Genomic DNA, 16711 nt, shown 5'->3' on the forward strand with positions numbered 1-16711 from the left:
CTTAGACCTTTCTGTATCATGGAATTTTGTTTAATTAGTCTAAATAATTTCTACTAACTGTCATCATCAAATGAAGTCTTTTCGGAACTCCGACAAGTGGAGCCCAGTACTTCCATCGCACATCAAATGTTGTTGCAGCACACACGGTTTCACAGTATGAGTAGTATAAGAACAGGTATCAGAAAATACACACAGAAGAAGCACAGCCTATATACTGTATACATATATTACAGGATTATACATTATAGGAAAAGTCACCGGTCTTCAAAAAAATCTGTTAAAAAATGACTTACTAGTAAATAATATATTAGTAATTCCAAGTGAGTTTGCTCTCCGGTAGGAAGCAGTTCCCCCATATAATTTCTTTAGATATGAAATCTATGATGTTGTTTATTTATCTAGGTTTCTTACACTGTTGGATTGAAATTGAAATTTCAGTGGGAAGAAATACATTTCCTCATATTAGGGTTTGAAGAGGACACTTAATGGCTTTTCTGACAACCTGCTGCATAAACAATTTAACGATCACTTTACAGTAACTTTATTCAGAGGTTTTTGTTTCAGCAAACAGATTATTTTAGAAAAAAAATAAAAACTACAAAGCTACAACTGAGCTATGAAAAGAGTTTGTCACTTTGTGAGTGTCTGTGTAGTGTTTCCTGTTTTATTTTGTAATATTCTGTTTTCTCCCTAGTCTTTTCTTGTTTTACTTCCTGCCTTGTGTTTGCTGCCTTTGTGATCGTCTGCCCAGCCCTAATGTGTTTCACCTGTTCCTGATCCCTTGTGTCACCTGTCCCTTTTTAACCTCGTTATCCTGTACATTTAGTCTGTGTTTTGTTTGTGTCTGGTCGGATCACTCTCTTCTCTGGTATGCTATGGTTGTCGGTGTTCCAGGTTGTGTCCGTGTTCCTGCTCATTTGTACTTCTCAGTATTTTGGAAACATATTTTTCCTGTTTCTTCACGACACTTTTTGTTGTACCTTTTGCTTAATTAAATCTTTGAACGCTAGACTGCTCCGTCTTCTCTGCTTTTGGGTCCAAGCTTCGCCTCCCCCGTGACAGAGTTGTGATTAGGGGTGCAACTATACACAGTTGCAACCGTTCGGTACGAGGCTTTCGATTAGGTACGCATTACAAACCGAACCATTCGTTGGACTAATCCTATTTCATTTAGAAGAAAATAGCCTAAATTGTGTGAAATATAATGTTCTCAGTGCTGCTGCACTCAACAAGGCAGCCCAAACGACGTAACAGGCAACATGCTGTCTGTCCCTCCCACTCCCACAGAAAAACACTCTACTCCAGTCAGGCATGCTACGCAGAACTAGCTCGTTGCAATATGGCTAGTAACTTTAATGCGACTATACCAGACAAGAATTAGAAGATCCTCCAATAACCAACAGGTCTGGCGTTTGGAGCCACTTTGGTGTTCCTGTAAGTTATGAGGGTGATGGCAAGAGAGTGGTGGATAAAAAAATAACGGTATGTCGCATCTGCTACAAGAGAATAAGCTACACCAGTGGGAATACTACAAACATGTCACCTCATTTACGCCGACATCACCTCAGTATGTCAATAACTGGAACTAGATGAAAACAAGAAGCAGCACACGCTACAAACTATCCCCACAGCAATTTCCAACTGATTCAAACATCACTGCAGCGATTGGTACGTTTATAGCCGTGGATATGAGATCCTACTCTGTAGTGGAAAACTGGTTTTACGAACATGGTTAAAGTAATTGAGCACCGTTACGCTATTCCTTCACGAGGCCATTTCAGCCAGACCGTAATTCCTGCTTCGTACAAAAAACAAAAGCCCAAATAGAGAACCAATTGTCGAAAGCACCAGCTGTTGCTCTGACAGCAGACGGCTGGACGTCAAGGGCTACACAAAGCTACCTGACTGTAACGTGCATATTTTTTTTTATAAGGAGCTGTTTTTGTTTTATATGCTGCTAAGAAGACACACCAGAAGATGGGTCAAGTATAGCTCTGTCATTGTTCAAAGTAAAAAAGATCATACTTTATGACAGTTTTAATAAATACATTTTTTTTTTTTTTAAATCAAGTAAATTTCTCTGGCATTTCTTTCTTTTTTGAAAACTTACCAAACCGTGACACCACTGTCTCGTATCGAACAGAACCGTGAGAAAAAACCTTGAGCTGAAATATGATTTAAAATTAAGATTTAAACTGTCTCCTCCAGGTTTAACCAAAGGAACTGGTGTGGAAATATGTTTTTTGTGTTTTTCTTTTGGAAAATTGTGATCAAGGATAATGTTCCAGTGGCCAATTTTATAATGTCTTTGACTTATAACAGTCCTTCTCAGACCTGTAATGTAACTTTCTCCTCCAGGTTTAACCAAAGGAGCTGGTGTGTTGCCAGACGGTCCTCTAAACGCAGCTGTGGGAGCGACAGTGATGTTTACTACAACACTGATTCCATCAGACAAACCATTTTTGTCAGTGGTCTGGACATTTGGTAGTGAAAATATAATCACTTTCAGTGGTAAAAACATCACTGGACCAGAGTATGAAGGCAGGATCACCCTCTTCATGTCTACTGGATCTCTGGAGCTCAGGAATCTGGATCTTAATGACAGTGGACAATACAGTCTGAGCATCATTCAAGCTGGAGGACCAGGGAAGACAGGGAGCACAACACTGAACGTACTTGGTGAGCAAATGTTTGACATCTCTTTCAGTGCTGAGTAAAGATTAGGCCTATGTGTAAAAATTTAGTAAGAAATAAAAAAGAATTCAGCTAAATAATTGTGTTCAGTGGTTTCAAATGAGATTCATACTGAGACCAGAATTCAGATTTTTATTACACATAAAATTATAATTACATAATACTAAGACAAAATAAATATTTAAAAAACTCTGAAACATGGTTAAAAGTAAGTGGACCATAAGTGAATATTTCTTTTTTTGTCAAACTGTTTTTCCAGGTGAAGAATAAACTTTCAGGCTCAAATCACTTCACTGTGTACATGATGGGATGGTTTCTCACTGATAATGACATTTAAAGTCTTCCAATAACTGCATTATAATAAAGTCTTTGGTAATTTTACTTGGCCACATGGTAGTTAGATACATAATATCAACAAAGATGAAATTTCCCTCTTTTGTGCAAAGCATTTTATAACATCCCTATATAACCTTTACAGTTGTAATATTGTCGTCATTAGAAATGTTGCTTTTTTGTAGTGGCAGAAGTGTTCAATGTGCAGCCATGAATACTCACCATCTCATTATGAACATGAGATTTATTCCCAGCCACTGCAGTGTTTCCTTTTATTATACCTTCCTTAGTTTGGGGCAAATTGGAAACCATTTTCTTTTTCATCCACAGAGCCAGTCTCCAATGTAACGGCAACTGCCAGCAGCACAGACTTGGTGGAGTTCAACAGCTCTGTCCGTCTGTCCTGCTCCTCCTCTGGATCCTCTCTCTCTTTCCTCTGGCTGAACGGCAGCTCTGAGGTTACAGCCAGTGACAGAGTTCACATCACTGATGGAGGCTCCACTCTCACTATAGTTAACGTGACCCACTACGACCAGGGACCATTCAGGTGTCGTGTGTCCAATCCTGTCAGTGTTGGCACCAGTGATCTAATAACCCTCTCCATCAGCTGTGAGTTACTAACCTACATGCTCAGCTGTTTATCTGACGACATATGAATGCGAACAGAGACAGAGTTTAGATTATTGTTGGATTAGTGAGAAGTGCAATTGCCTGGTTTGTTAGTCTTTTTGTTCCGCCATGGGTTTTACAAATGATTAGAAACACATTTTTCAATCTAACATAATATAGTAAAATATCACTGCAAACTACAGCACAGTGTGGACTTAATTATTATCAAGTCAGTTTAATTTAGAAAGTGTTTATTGCTGGGCTGTTCTGTTCTGTAACATCATGCAGAGGGTTTTTTCTTTTTCTGATGACGATGTGTGATAATGCAGTTGTGCATACTAACTTGTTGCTGTTTATTCCTCCACATTCAGATGGCCCAGAAGATATTAATTTGACAATATCTCTGTCACAAGAATACTATGGGGAAGGGTCAGACATCACCCTGTCCTGCTCAGCTGACTCCAGACCTGCTGCCCTGTTTTACTGGTTTCTAAATGGAGACTTTCTGTCTGATACTGGACCAGAGCTCAGACTGATGAACATTCAGATGAGTCAGAGTGGGAACTACAGCTGTCAGGCCTTTAATGACAAAACTCTGAGATATGAAACATCTCAGCCTGCAGCTGTCTCTGTACTGGGTAAGTTTGAATGAAAGGTTTTGCGTCAATAAATATGGATAGAAAAGATGAGAAGTACCTAAGATAGTATCAGATAAAAACTTTCTAAAATATAAAAAGGTGTGCTAAACAATTGTGGAACATAAAGAAACAATACTTCCTCTTCATACGTTTGCATTTAAGAAGCGTCTGAAATTTGTGTTTGTACAGAGACAACTGAGGCTCAGAATAAAACATATCTGAGGTCAAAGAAAAATCACTTCCTGGAGTGGCCAGTAGCACAGCACACACACACACACACACACACACACACACATTGAAGATAATCACATTACATTCACCATGTAAATACACATTATTTGTTACTGCAATATCTTTACAGTAATCTAGTCAAACAAACTATATCACCTTTCACATCTCCAATTTGTCCAGTCGGAACTGTTCAGTCCAATTCATAGACTAACAAAAAGTTCAACTCTTGCATTTCTATGGTCAATGTGTTTCTGGCTAATTGGGCAAGATTAACCAGCAAGGTCAGCCAACACTGGTTAAATATTGCACCAAGCACTAGGCAACAGATAAGATATAATAATAAAACATGCTGAGTAATCTGGTGACAGTCATGACTGATACTCTATGCCTCACAGTTGTAAAACGTTCAGATGAAAGATCATCGATATAAATGTAAACTTTAAAAAACAACAATAACTGCATGGTCACGGGTAAATTAACTGGACTACATGAATATGTGTAACTCGCATACAAACCTTTGTTTAAAGCCATGATTACTCATAGGATCATTAAAATAGTAGCATTACCACGCTCCACATTTCTCCCCTCTACTGAACAATGTTCCCTTTCTTAGGCAAGAAAGGTGGCCAGTATAAAACCACTGTGTTTTTCACCCACAGCGCGTGTTGCCAATGTTTTGGTAATTAAACACCACAGACTTGGTGGAGTTCAACAGCTCTGTCCGTCTGTCCTGCTCCTCCTCTGGATCCTCTCTCTCTTTCCTCTGGCTGAACAGCAGCTCTGAGGTTACAGCCAGTGACAGAGTTCAGCTCACTGATGGAGGCTCCACTCTCACTATAGTTAATGTGACCCGCTACGACCAGGGACCATTCAGGTGTTGTGTATTTAATCCTGTAAGCCAGTGGTTCTCAACCGGTGGGGCCTGCCCCCCCAGGAACCTGACTCGCGCACGCACGCACACACACACAGTTGCGCCGTCATCACGTGCTGTAGTAGGGGGGCCGCCTTGATAATCCTGCATAGGAGCCCGGTGTTGGCTCGTTACGCCACTGACCTCCTGGTTAGGGTTAGGTGCCTTGAAGTCAACCGTCAAAGCGCTGCCTGGAAGGAGACGTTGGGGGCTTTAAACACCATTGAGCAAATTTTGCTCTCTATGTCATCTGTGTGTAACATTAATGTTTGCTTAACCCTCGTATTGACTTCGGGTCAAATTGACCCATTTTAAATTTTTGTTCTATATGAAAATATAAAATGTGTAGAAGAAAAACTTAATTTAAAACGTTGGAAAAAGCAAAAACAAACAAAGGCGTCAAAAACGTCGTAAAAAAGTTTTTTCAAGGTTGACGGGAAGACAACACAAAGGTTAAACAGTAATTATGTGTCAAGGTTGTGTTTACAGAAGTTATGCTATATTAAGACTTGGGGTCAAAACTTTGAAACAATTACATTTGATCAATTAGAAATCACATTACATAACAAAGGTCAAGAGTCAATAGTTAAAGAATTTTGTGGTTTCAATGAAACCGCTTTCTTCTACATTTTCAGTGTGTGAACTGAAACACTGAATAAGAACTTAATATTATGTAGCTGTTATGTTCCTCTCATGTAGATGATATTTCTGAGGTACAGGTTATTCAAAACCACAAATGTTGAAATAACAGTGTGGACAGTCAGACAATTTTTTTATACATTATTCAGGAAACAGTTAGGTTTGCCCTTTACAATGATTAACTGTTCTTAAGTTCTTTTGTATTGTTTTAAGTAATATTAGTAATATTTATCACATTATCTTTTGCCCAACAGAGAGAATATCAGGTGCTTTTGTCACACCAACAACAAGCCTGACGATTGAAGGGATCTTTGTCAACTTAACCTGTGATGCTGCTGGCTCTGTCTTTACCAGAAAGTGGATGAAAGATGGCTCAGATCTGACTCTGGCTGGAAACATGAACCTTTATGACAAGAACAAAGTGCTGTCTTTTAACAGCCTGAAAACAACAGACAGTGGGGAATATTCCTGTAATACCAGCAACCCCCTCAGCAACGATGAAGCTAAATACACCATGGTTGTGATCTGTAGGTAACAAACTGTATTTACTGAGTACCATAAGTAACTATATTACAAAAATGTTTTGTGTGTATATCTGTAGCAAAAATAATTTTAAAGTAAATTATTGAACACGTTTTATATTCCTTATTTTATTTATGAGCATCATAAATAACAGTGTAGCCTACTACTGTAATTGTTTTTAGATTTTTAAGTCAATATCGACGACGTTTCATTTCCCAGATTGTTCAGATGCTGCCGGAAATTCCTCCAGGTGTCCGTTACCTTCTGTTTTCTCTGGTGAATTCATGAGGACTATGAATGTGATATGATGTCCCTCCAGGATATCACGATGTTGCAATCGCAACAATTCACGCAAATTCAACCAATCACTGTGAATGTGGTGCGACTCGCAATTTTGACCAATCACCGCAACTTTTCCGCAAATTTGACCAATAACCGGAGTTTCCCGCGACTTCAACCAATCACAGCAGTCCCACGTGCCAGACTTTGTATCAGTATGAGCCACTGACCAAGCAGGAGTGAGAACGGGTTGACGTAACACGCGTACGTCGCCAAATTCATTTCCTTGTTTCTGATATGAAGACAAGACGTGTGTGACTCGAACATCACACATAAACACACACGGTGGATGCAGGAAAAACCGGAGATGAGATGTACAGGATAACCTCAATTGAGGACAGCTATGCTCGTTATTGTAAGTGCAATGATAAGTTAAAGTCCATTAAGTACTTTATCAAACCATATGAATGTGTGTCCCAGGCCAGGATAGGAAATTAACTAACAATGTAAAGATCAACAAGCCACTGAAACACATGTTAAAATTAGATTAATTCAATAAATTATTATTTTTTGTCTTAAATCCACCAGCCATTTTCATATTACATTTGCAGCATTCTGAGCCTTTTTGTTAAGGTTACTAGGAAAACTCAGCCCAGAGTAGTTTTATTCTCCCCAAAACAAGTTTCCTTTTTAAGAACTATATAAAAAAAAAAAAAAAAAAGTCTTATTTCTTCATTGAAGTTTTCTGTAAAAATAGCGTCAAAATCTCGTATTGATCCTGTGAACCCAATCTTGTGTCTTGTCTCGTGAGCTAGGTGTCTTGTCCCACTCCTATCAATTATTGAACAAGTTTTTATATTCTTCATTATTTGTGCTGCTGTTTTTCAGATGGCCCAGAAAATGTTAAAATCACAGGTCCAAGTGAGATAGATTTGGGACAGTCCTTCACATTAACCTGCTCTGCTGATTCCACACCATCTGCTACTTACACCTGGATATTGAATGGGACAGAGATACACAATTCTGCTGAGTTCACTAAAAACAACACTGAAGTCTCTGACAGTGGCAGCTACGCCTGTCAAGCGATGAATAGTATAACTGAGAGAACATCGACTGCAGTCCATGGATTGTCTGTAACAGGTACCAAGATGGTGTTGATTGCAGATTTTGTTGATACGGTTTAATATTGTGATCAACCCACAGTGTTATACCTCTGATAATTTATAATTTATCAATCTTTGTATTTTAAAATACAAAGATTACTCCAAAGTTTTAACAGAGATGAGAAGCTGGCTACAAAAGGTTTGGTAACCTCACATCTGTCTAACTCTACACCCCCAGATTTCTTTTGCATTTTTACACTTGACAACAACATCCTGACAAACATGCACGTTAAATCATGTAAAGAGTGGCATGCACTTCAAACGTTTGATGCTCCTTTTTTTGCACCAACAGGAAGCTAAACTATTTGCTAATGTGCTTGAGCAAATCATTAACTTGTATTACAGTCAGGGCCCTACAGTATTCAGACATATTTTGCATTTACCATCATAAAAACTTGGAAAATAGATAATATTGCAAGGTGAATTGTTTTTTTCTGTTTCATTTCAGACAGGAGGTCTGGAGGTCTTTCAGCTGGTGCCATTGCTGGAATAATTATCTTGTGTTTAGTAATTGCTTCAGCAGGAGGAGCTGTTGGAGGGCATTATGTTTATAAAAACAAGTACGTGAAAAATAGCCTTCATATTATTACCAGCCAGACTTTTCTTGCTTTTTAAAATCATGAATTAATAGGTAACTGACTTTAGATGAACCCTAAATTAACCTTACTCTAATAATCTTACAGTATGTATTGGACTTATTGTAGTCCAAACATTAACAGTTAGATTATGTTTACATGAATGAAAGCATTAACATATTAAATGGAGTCCTTTATAATTGTTTTTATAAAATACTCCCCAAATATTACCCTAACACACAACATAGGTTACAGTTTGAATTTTAAGTTGTCTGGTTGCATGGCCGAATTTCAACAATGCTTTTATTTCTAATATTTAGAATCAACAACAAAGCTCCACCACCTTCTGATAATAAAGGTTAGTATTTATCTAATCTAACTTCATCCTACACTCACACTATCATATACAGCATATAACAAAGTCAAAATGAAGAATAAACTACAGTATATCACTATCATACCAATTGTACATATACATAGTCAGATCTAATAAAACTATTTTTTTGCCTAGAAAAAGAAGAACCTGTGTATGAGAACACTTCAGCAGTATATGAGAACTTGTAAACTCAACGATCTAATTTCCCTTTAAAAAGGTGAGTTTTTAACTAATTCTTCCTATTTAGTGAAAAATTATTCATGTTTTTTGAAGGGAAAAGCCCCAGTGGTTGTAATATTGTATTATAAATAATTTTAGTTTACCTGTAAAGTCTACTATAGGCCAACAATTACTGACTGACAGTTGATTATCACATACAGTAGAGTTGATCAAAGCAGTGACACGTTCCTCCTTTTCACTTCTTGTCCAGCAGATGATCAGAAAATGAGCAAACTTGAAACATAACCAGCCCGAAGAAAAGAAAATGTTAATGAATGTCAATATTATTTTTAATTAACACATTTTTTCTGCTACCTTTAGTTTATAGTGATATTTCTTCAAACCCCAAATAAAGAGCTAATATAGAATAAAGAGCTCCATATGGCTGCAGTTTGGCGACTGTGAGATAGGGCATACCTTGGCGGAGGTCTGCGCTCTCCGAGTGCCTTTCTAGTTTTTTATGCATTTTGTTTACTTTGTGAATTTAAGTGTATATCTAATGCTTGTTTTATTTTCCTGACCTCCTACTGTGTCTAACCACAACATTCTAAACAAAAATGGAAATATATTGGGTTGAGATAAGACATTATGGAGAAGATATGTAAAACAAGATACATAAAAATAAAAAATGTTTTTATTGAAAACTGCCAACTGTTGAAATAAGGGCTTAAAGTTGATTTTAATAAAGCTGTATATTGTATACTTTAAAATGTTAATGTTTTACTGAAATTGTGCCTTTGGAGTTTACTCAAGGACAAGTGAAAGCTAATTAACTAGAGCTAATAGACTGACAGTACTCTTTATAAATGCCGTGCTATGGCAGCTGTAATTATATGACTGCTGTTCAACTGAAAATCTTCCAAAGTGCTAAGTTGCAAAATGTCTGAATTTTGAGATACGTACTTTGAATCTGCAGAACACTTTCATGGCAAAAGCTGCATTATGCTGCCCTCCTGTGGTGTAACTGTGGTTGTTCTGGCACTATGGTGGAAAAAAGATATTGAGCAAAGTGTTATTGATGTGATTTACTGAGCAGGATATCTTCCTGAAAGTTTAACTCTCCCTGAAGCTAGAACAGGGAATAAGCAACAGTTTAAGACAGAATCAAATCTTGATAAGGTACGAGTTAACGGGTTAATACGCATTAAATAACAACTTTAACAGAACTTTAAAAAAAATCTGTAACTTCACTAATACATATTGTAAAAGGGTAGAAGTGAGATGAGCAAGTGTCTAACTTTGGTTTCAGTTTCAACTTAGTTGAAGTGGTATTTGGTAGGCAAAGACAAGTTATACACATATAGTTCGGTACAGTCGGTGCGATTCGGGGGTGAAGCTGCAACATTGTTTTTTTTTTTTCATTTGGTTTGGTTAGCTTTCACACTGCACTTTGTCAAACACACCAAACATTGAAAACAAATGTCACAAGGTCGAAACGGTAGCTTGTTTATTGGACAGAATAGCCAAGTGAAACTCGTAGACACTTTTGGTCTCAGAAATAATGGAGCAACACAAAATTTATAACGTCTTGGGTTTTCTGTTTCTGCTTTAGTGTTATTTTTTTAGAAGAAGGCGAACAACCTGATGATAGACAGCATAGACAGCTGATAGACAGCAAGTGAAGGAGAGGCCGGCCCTGATGTGAGAGCATCTCTCTCTCTCTCTCTCTCTCTCTCTCTCTCTCTCTCTCTCTCTCTCTCTCTCTCTCTCTCTCTCTCTCTCTCTCTCTCTCTCTCTCTCTCTCTCTCTCTCTCTCTCTCTCTCTCTCTCTCTCTCTCTCTGGGCAAAGCAGAGAAAGGGGAGGTAACCTTCCTCCTTATGACCTCATAAGGAGCAAGATTCCAGATCGGCCCATCTGAGCTTTCATTTTCTCAAAGGCAGAGCAGGATACCCAGGGCTTAGTTTACACCTATCACCATTTCTAGCCACTGGGGGACCATAGGCAGGCTGGGGGAACTCATGAATGTTAAAAAAGTTAAATTTTCATGCCATGGGACCTTTACGATTGTTTTGTTTCCAACATAACTTATGTTTTATTTTTATTTATGCATCTTGTATAATTGTTGTTTTTTTTAGTACTATATTTAATTACCTGATTTTATTTTCCTCATCGCAGTCCTGAAATGTTTATATCCTGATTCAACCATGTAATCATGTTGTAGCTTTGTTTTGAAAAGTGCTGAATAAATAAAGTTCATTATTATAATTATTATAAATATCATCATCTTAACATCATTACATACATGCTTATTTTAGCATTTCGCTCAAAGCACTGCAATGCCTATATGCAGCAGAGCAGCTAGCATGGCTTTAGACCAGGGGTTCTCAAACGTATTACTCAAAGGTCCACATCTGATTTGAGGCTCAGTCCTCAATGCAGCGGACGAGGGTTCGATTCCAACCTGCGGCACCTGCCTGCATGTCATTCCCCCTCTCTCTCCTTTTCATGTCTAAACTTTCACAACAAAGGCCTTGATGTCAAAAAAAAAGAAAAATATTTTGGCACCAAAGAAAAAAAAAGTGTTATTTCCTGTTGCTAGAATTGTTGCGATGACTGCAGAGTCTGATTTTGCGAATATTCCCATTACTAGGGGTGGGTACCGAAACCCGGTGCTAATATGGCACTAGTGCCTAAACGACCAGTATCTACCAGACCAAATAGCAACGTGGATTTCGGTGCCACTGAAGTGCCTGCGCTCTCTGATGCTCCAAAACGGACGTTAGAGGCAACAGAAGCATCACTGCATGTTACGTTAGTAATCACTACGCTTGACAGCAGGTAACATTAGCCTACCATTAGCTAGTAGCTGGTTTAAACTTGGTTAAAATCAGGGCATGAAATTAACACCCGCCCACCCGCCAAATGCGGGTGAATTTTGCAATTGGTGGGTAACACTGTCAATCTACCTGCCACTTTGGCAGGTAGCCAATGAGAATTGAGTGATTCAGATGCGTAACTATCGGTAAGCAGGGTACGCGGTTGCTTACTGGCCTGGTCCAATCAGGGGCCCGCATCACTGGAAGACAATGGGTGTTTCTCAATAACAAGAATGCAAACTACGGACTTGTGTTCTTGGGGAGAACGTTCTTGCTGGTTGTTCTTGGAAGAATAAACTCACAAGTTCACAAGCACAGAAAACGCTGTTAACAGTTTGAGACGATGCGTTCTTCCTGTTATTGCTCAACACCCCCAGCACAGAGGCTACCTGCAAGGCTCCAAAATAACAGCTAGATATAAAAACCACAACAATATAACCACTTTGTATTAAAATAATCTCCGGACAAGAAAACCTCATAATGCTACAACTATTGCAATAATATTGAAAAATAAAACTAATTAAGCTTTTATTTTATTGTTTATGGTTTAGCTCAAACACCCTTAACTTATTCAAAAGAGTGGAACGCGATCCCTATTATTAGTGTATAAGTTTAAGTCAGTTTAAATAAAAAAAATAAATAGGCATATGCACTGGTGTGTCCTATGTGTTCCTATTAGTATTATGTGGAATTATCATTTCTATATTATTGTAGTGACTGTATATGCCCAGGGAGATGGAAATTAGAAATTCAAATTATAAAGGTTGGTGTCTCCCCTTTAGTCTACATAACATGTCATAGCATGTTACCACTTTATGTACAACTGTTCATTTATCATACAGACTGAAACTCAACTTCTAATAAAATCAGAAAACAAATACACCAAAAATATGAACTAAATACAAAATATAATGTAGGCTATAGCCTATGGCATAATTTAAACAAGTCTCCCGAAAAGAAACAGGTATATCTCATAGACTAATAATATACAGTCTATATCTCTCCTCTGTCTGCTGCGCTGTGTGTGTGTGTGTGTGTGTGTGTGTGTGTGTGTGTGTGTGTGTGTGTGTGTGTGTGTGTGTGTGTGTGTGTGTGTGTGTGTGTGTGTGTGTGTGTGTGTGTGTGTGTGTGCTTGTTGAGTTTAACTCCAAAAAGACAGTTAACACAGGTTCCCGTTAATCTTATGATAGACATGTGTTGTGATATTTAAACAAACGATCCGTCAACGGCGAACGTTTTTGGGCTGTCTATGTACTGGAAATCCAACCATCATTGAATGCTGAAATGAATGTTGGGATACAGGTGCTGCGAAGTTCATACAAGTTACCAACCGATATATCCTCGGTAAATGGGCGTGTCAAGAATACATCCGGGAATTTTAACTGTTCTTGGCGAAATGGGAACTTGTGTATTGGGACAGTCCTTTGGCAACACGAGATGACGTTTCACAGGGACACAAGAACACAAGTCAATCATGGATGTATTAAGAGAAGTCAATAGAAGAACACATATTGGGAAACGCCCATTGATTGACAGCCGGGGCTCCCTATCGCGCACTGACCAAGCGGGAGTGAGAACGGGTCAAATTCATTTCCTTGTTTATGGTATGAAGACGAGACGTGCGTGACTTGAACATCTCACATTTACCAACAAAACGTACAGCGGAAGACCGTCATGCCAACATGTATACATTGTAACATCAATGTATGCTGTAACGATTTTTCACTCTTAAGTCTCTGAAAGTTGCTGTAAAAAGTCACTGTGGCAGGTGGATTTAAAAATCCACCTGCCACAGTGACTGGTGGTCAAAAAAGTTAACTTCATGCCCTGGTTAAAATGCTGACAGCTAACATTAAACGGTGTAAAGTGTGACTGTATTTCACTGTAGAGGATTCCAACACCGGAACGTAACAGGCTGCCGTTGTGGGAAAAACAACACAGACACTTTAATTGCTTGTGAAAACTTTCACACTTTCACTTGAAACTGGTAACCTAAGGAGGTGCATTCAAAGTTATTGTAAAATACCCTTTTCCCATCTGGTGGTTGTTTTTGTCGTTTAACAGCAATTTACTGGTGAAATAAGTTATTGTTATGAGTTATTGTTATTACATCATTAATAAATCATTAATTTTGACCATATGGCCTTAGCAATAAAAATGTTCCTTAATGTCGCTGACCGTTCTTCTGGGTTTCTCTTTTTCTTTTGTAACTTCTTTTAAAAGTATCGGCTCAAGGACCATTTAGGCACCATTTTAAAAGTATCGCTTTATCATCGGTATCGGAAAAAACCCAAACAATACCCAACCCTACCCATTATTTTCAGGAGTTATTATGCTGCGTTGAAGCGAGTGGCTGTCCTGTCTCTGTTCCCATGGTTTGAGCCAGAACCAGAGACTGTACAGACAACATCTGTGGCCCAACAGGTAACGGTATGTCAGCGCCGAGAATTAACATATAGGCTTTCTACACGTATTAGCATTACATTTTATAAGCGGTGGAAAGTAACTATACTGTACTTCAATACAATTGTTAGGTACCTTCCATTTTCTCCTACTTGAAATACTTCTACTCTACTAAAATCCAGAGTCAAGTATTGTAGCCTACGTTTTACTTCACTATTTATTTTAAAGCTTTAGGTACTTTGCAGAGTCAGATTAATAATACAAAATATAATGAATAAATAAATTATGATATATTAAATTGGATAAAGATGAGACTTTGTTGATCCCGTGGTGAAGTTCACAAGCTACCTGTCAAGTCATACTTGTGCGGTAATTTTGCTGAAAGTATCTCAAAAGTAGTGTAAAGCATTACAATTCAAAGACAGTAATATTGTATATAATTATTTAGTCTCAAATGACAGTAACTTGTAATCTATAATGTATTACATTTTGGAAGTAACTTGCCCAACAGTAATTGGCAATAAGAAAAAATAACATTTAATTAACTTATTTACAACTTTTAGGCAACATGCATTCAAGGTCAGTACTCGGTTTCCTGGTTAACTTTTGTACCAGTATCACTACCTGGAATTAGGAACCAGTACCCAACGGCCCAATTTTTCAGTAGACTACTTTATAACAACAAGAAATGTATTTCAGTTGTAAAAATAAGTCCAACTTATTTATCCTATTACATTTTGATTTAGAACATTTCAACCAACCAACCAAAGGAATCAACTACAGTCTGTAAAACCTCTTATCTAGTGTATATTCAATGTCACAATTTATCGATCAGCATAAAATGCATTTAAAAATAGAAAATGTTACACACGCAACATGGCATCATGACTTTGCGTAAATATACACGCCACTTTCATAAAGCAAAATGGCATGTTATTGTACGCATTTTCAGCTATCCACGTGTATGCCTACGCTGTATACAGCTGACGTAAACATACCCACCACGTGGCCTCGCCACGTTGCGTGTTATTGCGAGAACGCGACGTACTATCGCGAGAACTACGTCACACGCCTGTTAAAAAAAAAAAATGGTTGGGTTTAGGAAAAGAACACAGGGAAAGGAATCCGCCATCCCAACGTACCTCCTTACTTTCTTTATACTACTCGCTATGGCGGAAATTGACTCGCAATGTAGGTCCATGGTGGCCGATTTGTGTTGATATATACGCAAAAATGCGATTTTTTTTTTCTTTTAATTGTTTTTACTTGAATACATTTTAAAGAAAATAAATAAGAACAGTTTTTGTTCAACACTGTGCCCATTATTATCATCAGTGATTAAGTAACGGACTTATTTTTAATGGATATCATCTAATTATCTAAAAATATCGAGATATTATTTTTAGTCCATATCGCCCACTCCTACTAGTCAGACCCCGCACGTAGCTGCTGGTTTTATTTGCCGGAAAAATAAACTGGACAAAGTTACAGTTCTACCATACAGTAAGTTCTACAACAAAAATGTAAGAACTGCGAGTGCCTTGGAAAATACTTGTTTCCTTTATTTGTATGTGCCATTCTGGGGCTTTATTATTCTATTATACTTATTTTTGTATAAAAAAAAATAAATTTAAAAAAATTTAAAAAAAAAGAGAAAGAGAGGACGAGAGTCATTCATAAAATATTCAGGGCTATAGCCGGGTATGCCCAGGCCTAACGCCTCTGGTCCAGACATTAAGAAAACCCTGCTTTAGACTTTTGTTCCTAAAACTTCAGAGTAACTGAGGTAAAAGTGAATACTACTTATAATTTCTTTTATTTATAATTTTATTTTAAAGATTTTCTGCATAACAGTGATAAAGGGAGTATGAACAGACAAACACCAAAAATACAAGATTAAACTAAACAAACTGCCAGTTCATATAGAATACAACAGTATGTGTCTATATATTCCAGTCCAAAAATTGAAAAGAATGTCCACAGGTTTTGAAGATTGAGAGGTCCATGGAGCTGGGAAGAAGTGAGGTCAAAGAAGGCCCAAATCAAGGGCAGGGGCCCAAGCAAATTACATGAAAGCAATTCAACTCATGAGAATGGGAAAAAAATTCACATCATACAGTACAACACAATCTAATACCATTAAACCCCATCCTGAGACTGTTCTCTCTTAATATGGTCTGTGAAAGGCCCCCAGATCTTACGGAATTTGCGGTGGGTGTCTGACAAAGTGTAGCGCAGCTCCTCCAGGTACAAACATGATACCATATCATTCAACCATATCGTAAAGCAAGGTGGGGACTAGG

General features: G+C 37.8%; 2 protein-coding genes across 6 annotated transcripts in view; one reads left to right on the forward strand and one right to left on the reverse strand.

The window, feature by feature from the left end:
• LOC114556817 (carcinoembryonic antigen-related cell adhesion molecule 8) overlaps positions 1 to 16711 on the reverse strand; it is a 58149-nt gene that overhangs the window by 21911 nt on the left and 19527 nt on the right. The window lies entirely within an intron of this gene.
• LOC114556818 (carcinoembryonic antigen-related cell adhesion molecule 8) lies at positions 843 to 9568 on the forward strand. 3 transcript variants are annotated; one of them, XM_028579865.1, is made up of 10 exons: positions 843 to 894; positions 2359 to 2679; positions 3358 to 3636; positions 4008 to 4274; positions 6309 to 6581; positions 7744 to 7995; positions 8467 to 8578; positions 8914 to 8951; positions 9105 to 9186; positions 9400 to 9568. In XM_028579865.1, the coding sequence occupies exons 1-9, from the start codon at positions 876 to 878 to the stop codon at positions 9155 to 9157; spliced, it is 1614 nt and encodes a 537-aa protein (XP_028435666.1). In that variant the 5' UTR covers positions 843 to 875; the 3' UTR covers positions 9158 to 9186; positions 9400 to 9568. The 3 variants fall into 3 exon arrangements, with proteins under 3 accessions (XP_028435666.1, XP_028435665.1, XP_028435667.1); XM_028579864.1 differs by having other exon boundaries at positions 9403 to 9568; XM_028579866.1 differs by having other exon boundaries at positions 854 to 1124; positions 9403 to 9568.

This window comes from Perca flavescens, chromosome 6 (genome assembly GCF_004354835.1).
Source record: "Perca flavescens isolate YP-PL-M2 chromosome 6, PFLA_1.0, whole genome shotgun sequence".
In the NCBI taxonomy this organism is placed as follows: domain Eukaryota; kingdom Metazoa; phylum Chordata; class Actinopteri; order Perciformes; family Percidae; genus Perca; species Perca flavescens.

Excerpts from the sequence above, each read along its gene's own strand:
- LOC114556818 (XM_028579865.1), top strand. Across the intron at positions 3,637-4,007 it reads AATAACCCTCTCCATCAGCT|ATGGCCCAGAAGATATTAAT; the intron begins GTGAGTTACTAA and ends CTCCACATTCAG. Across the intron at positions 8,579-8,913 it reads CATTATGTTTATAAAAACAA|AATCAACAACAAAGCTCCAC; the intron begins GTACGTGAAAAA and ends TCTAATATTTAG.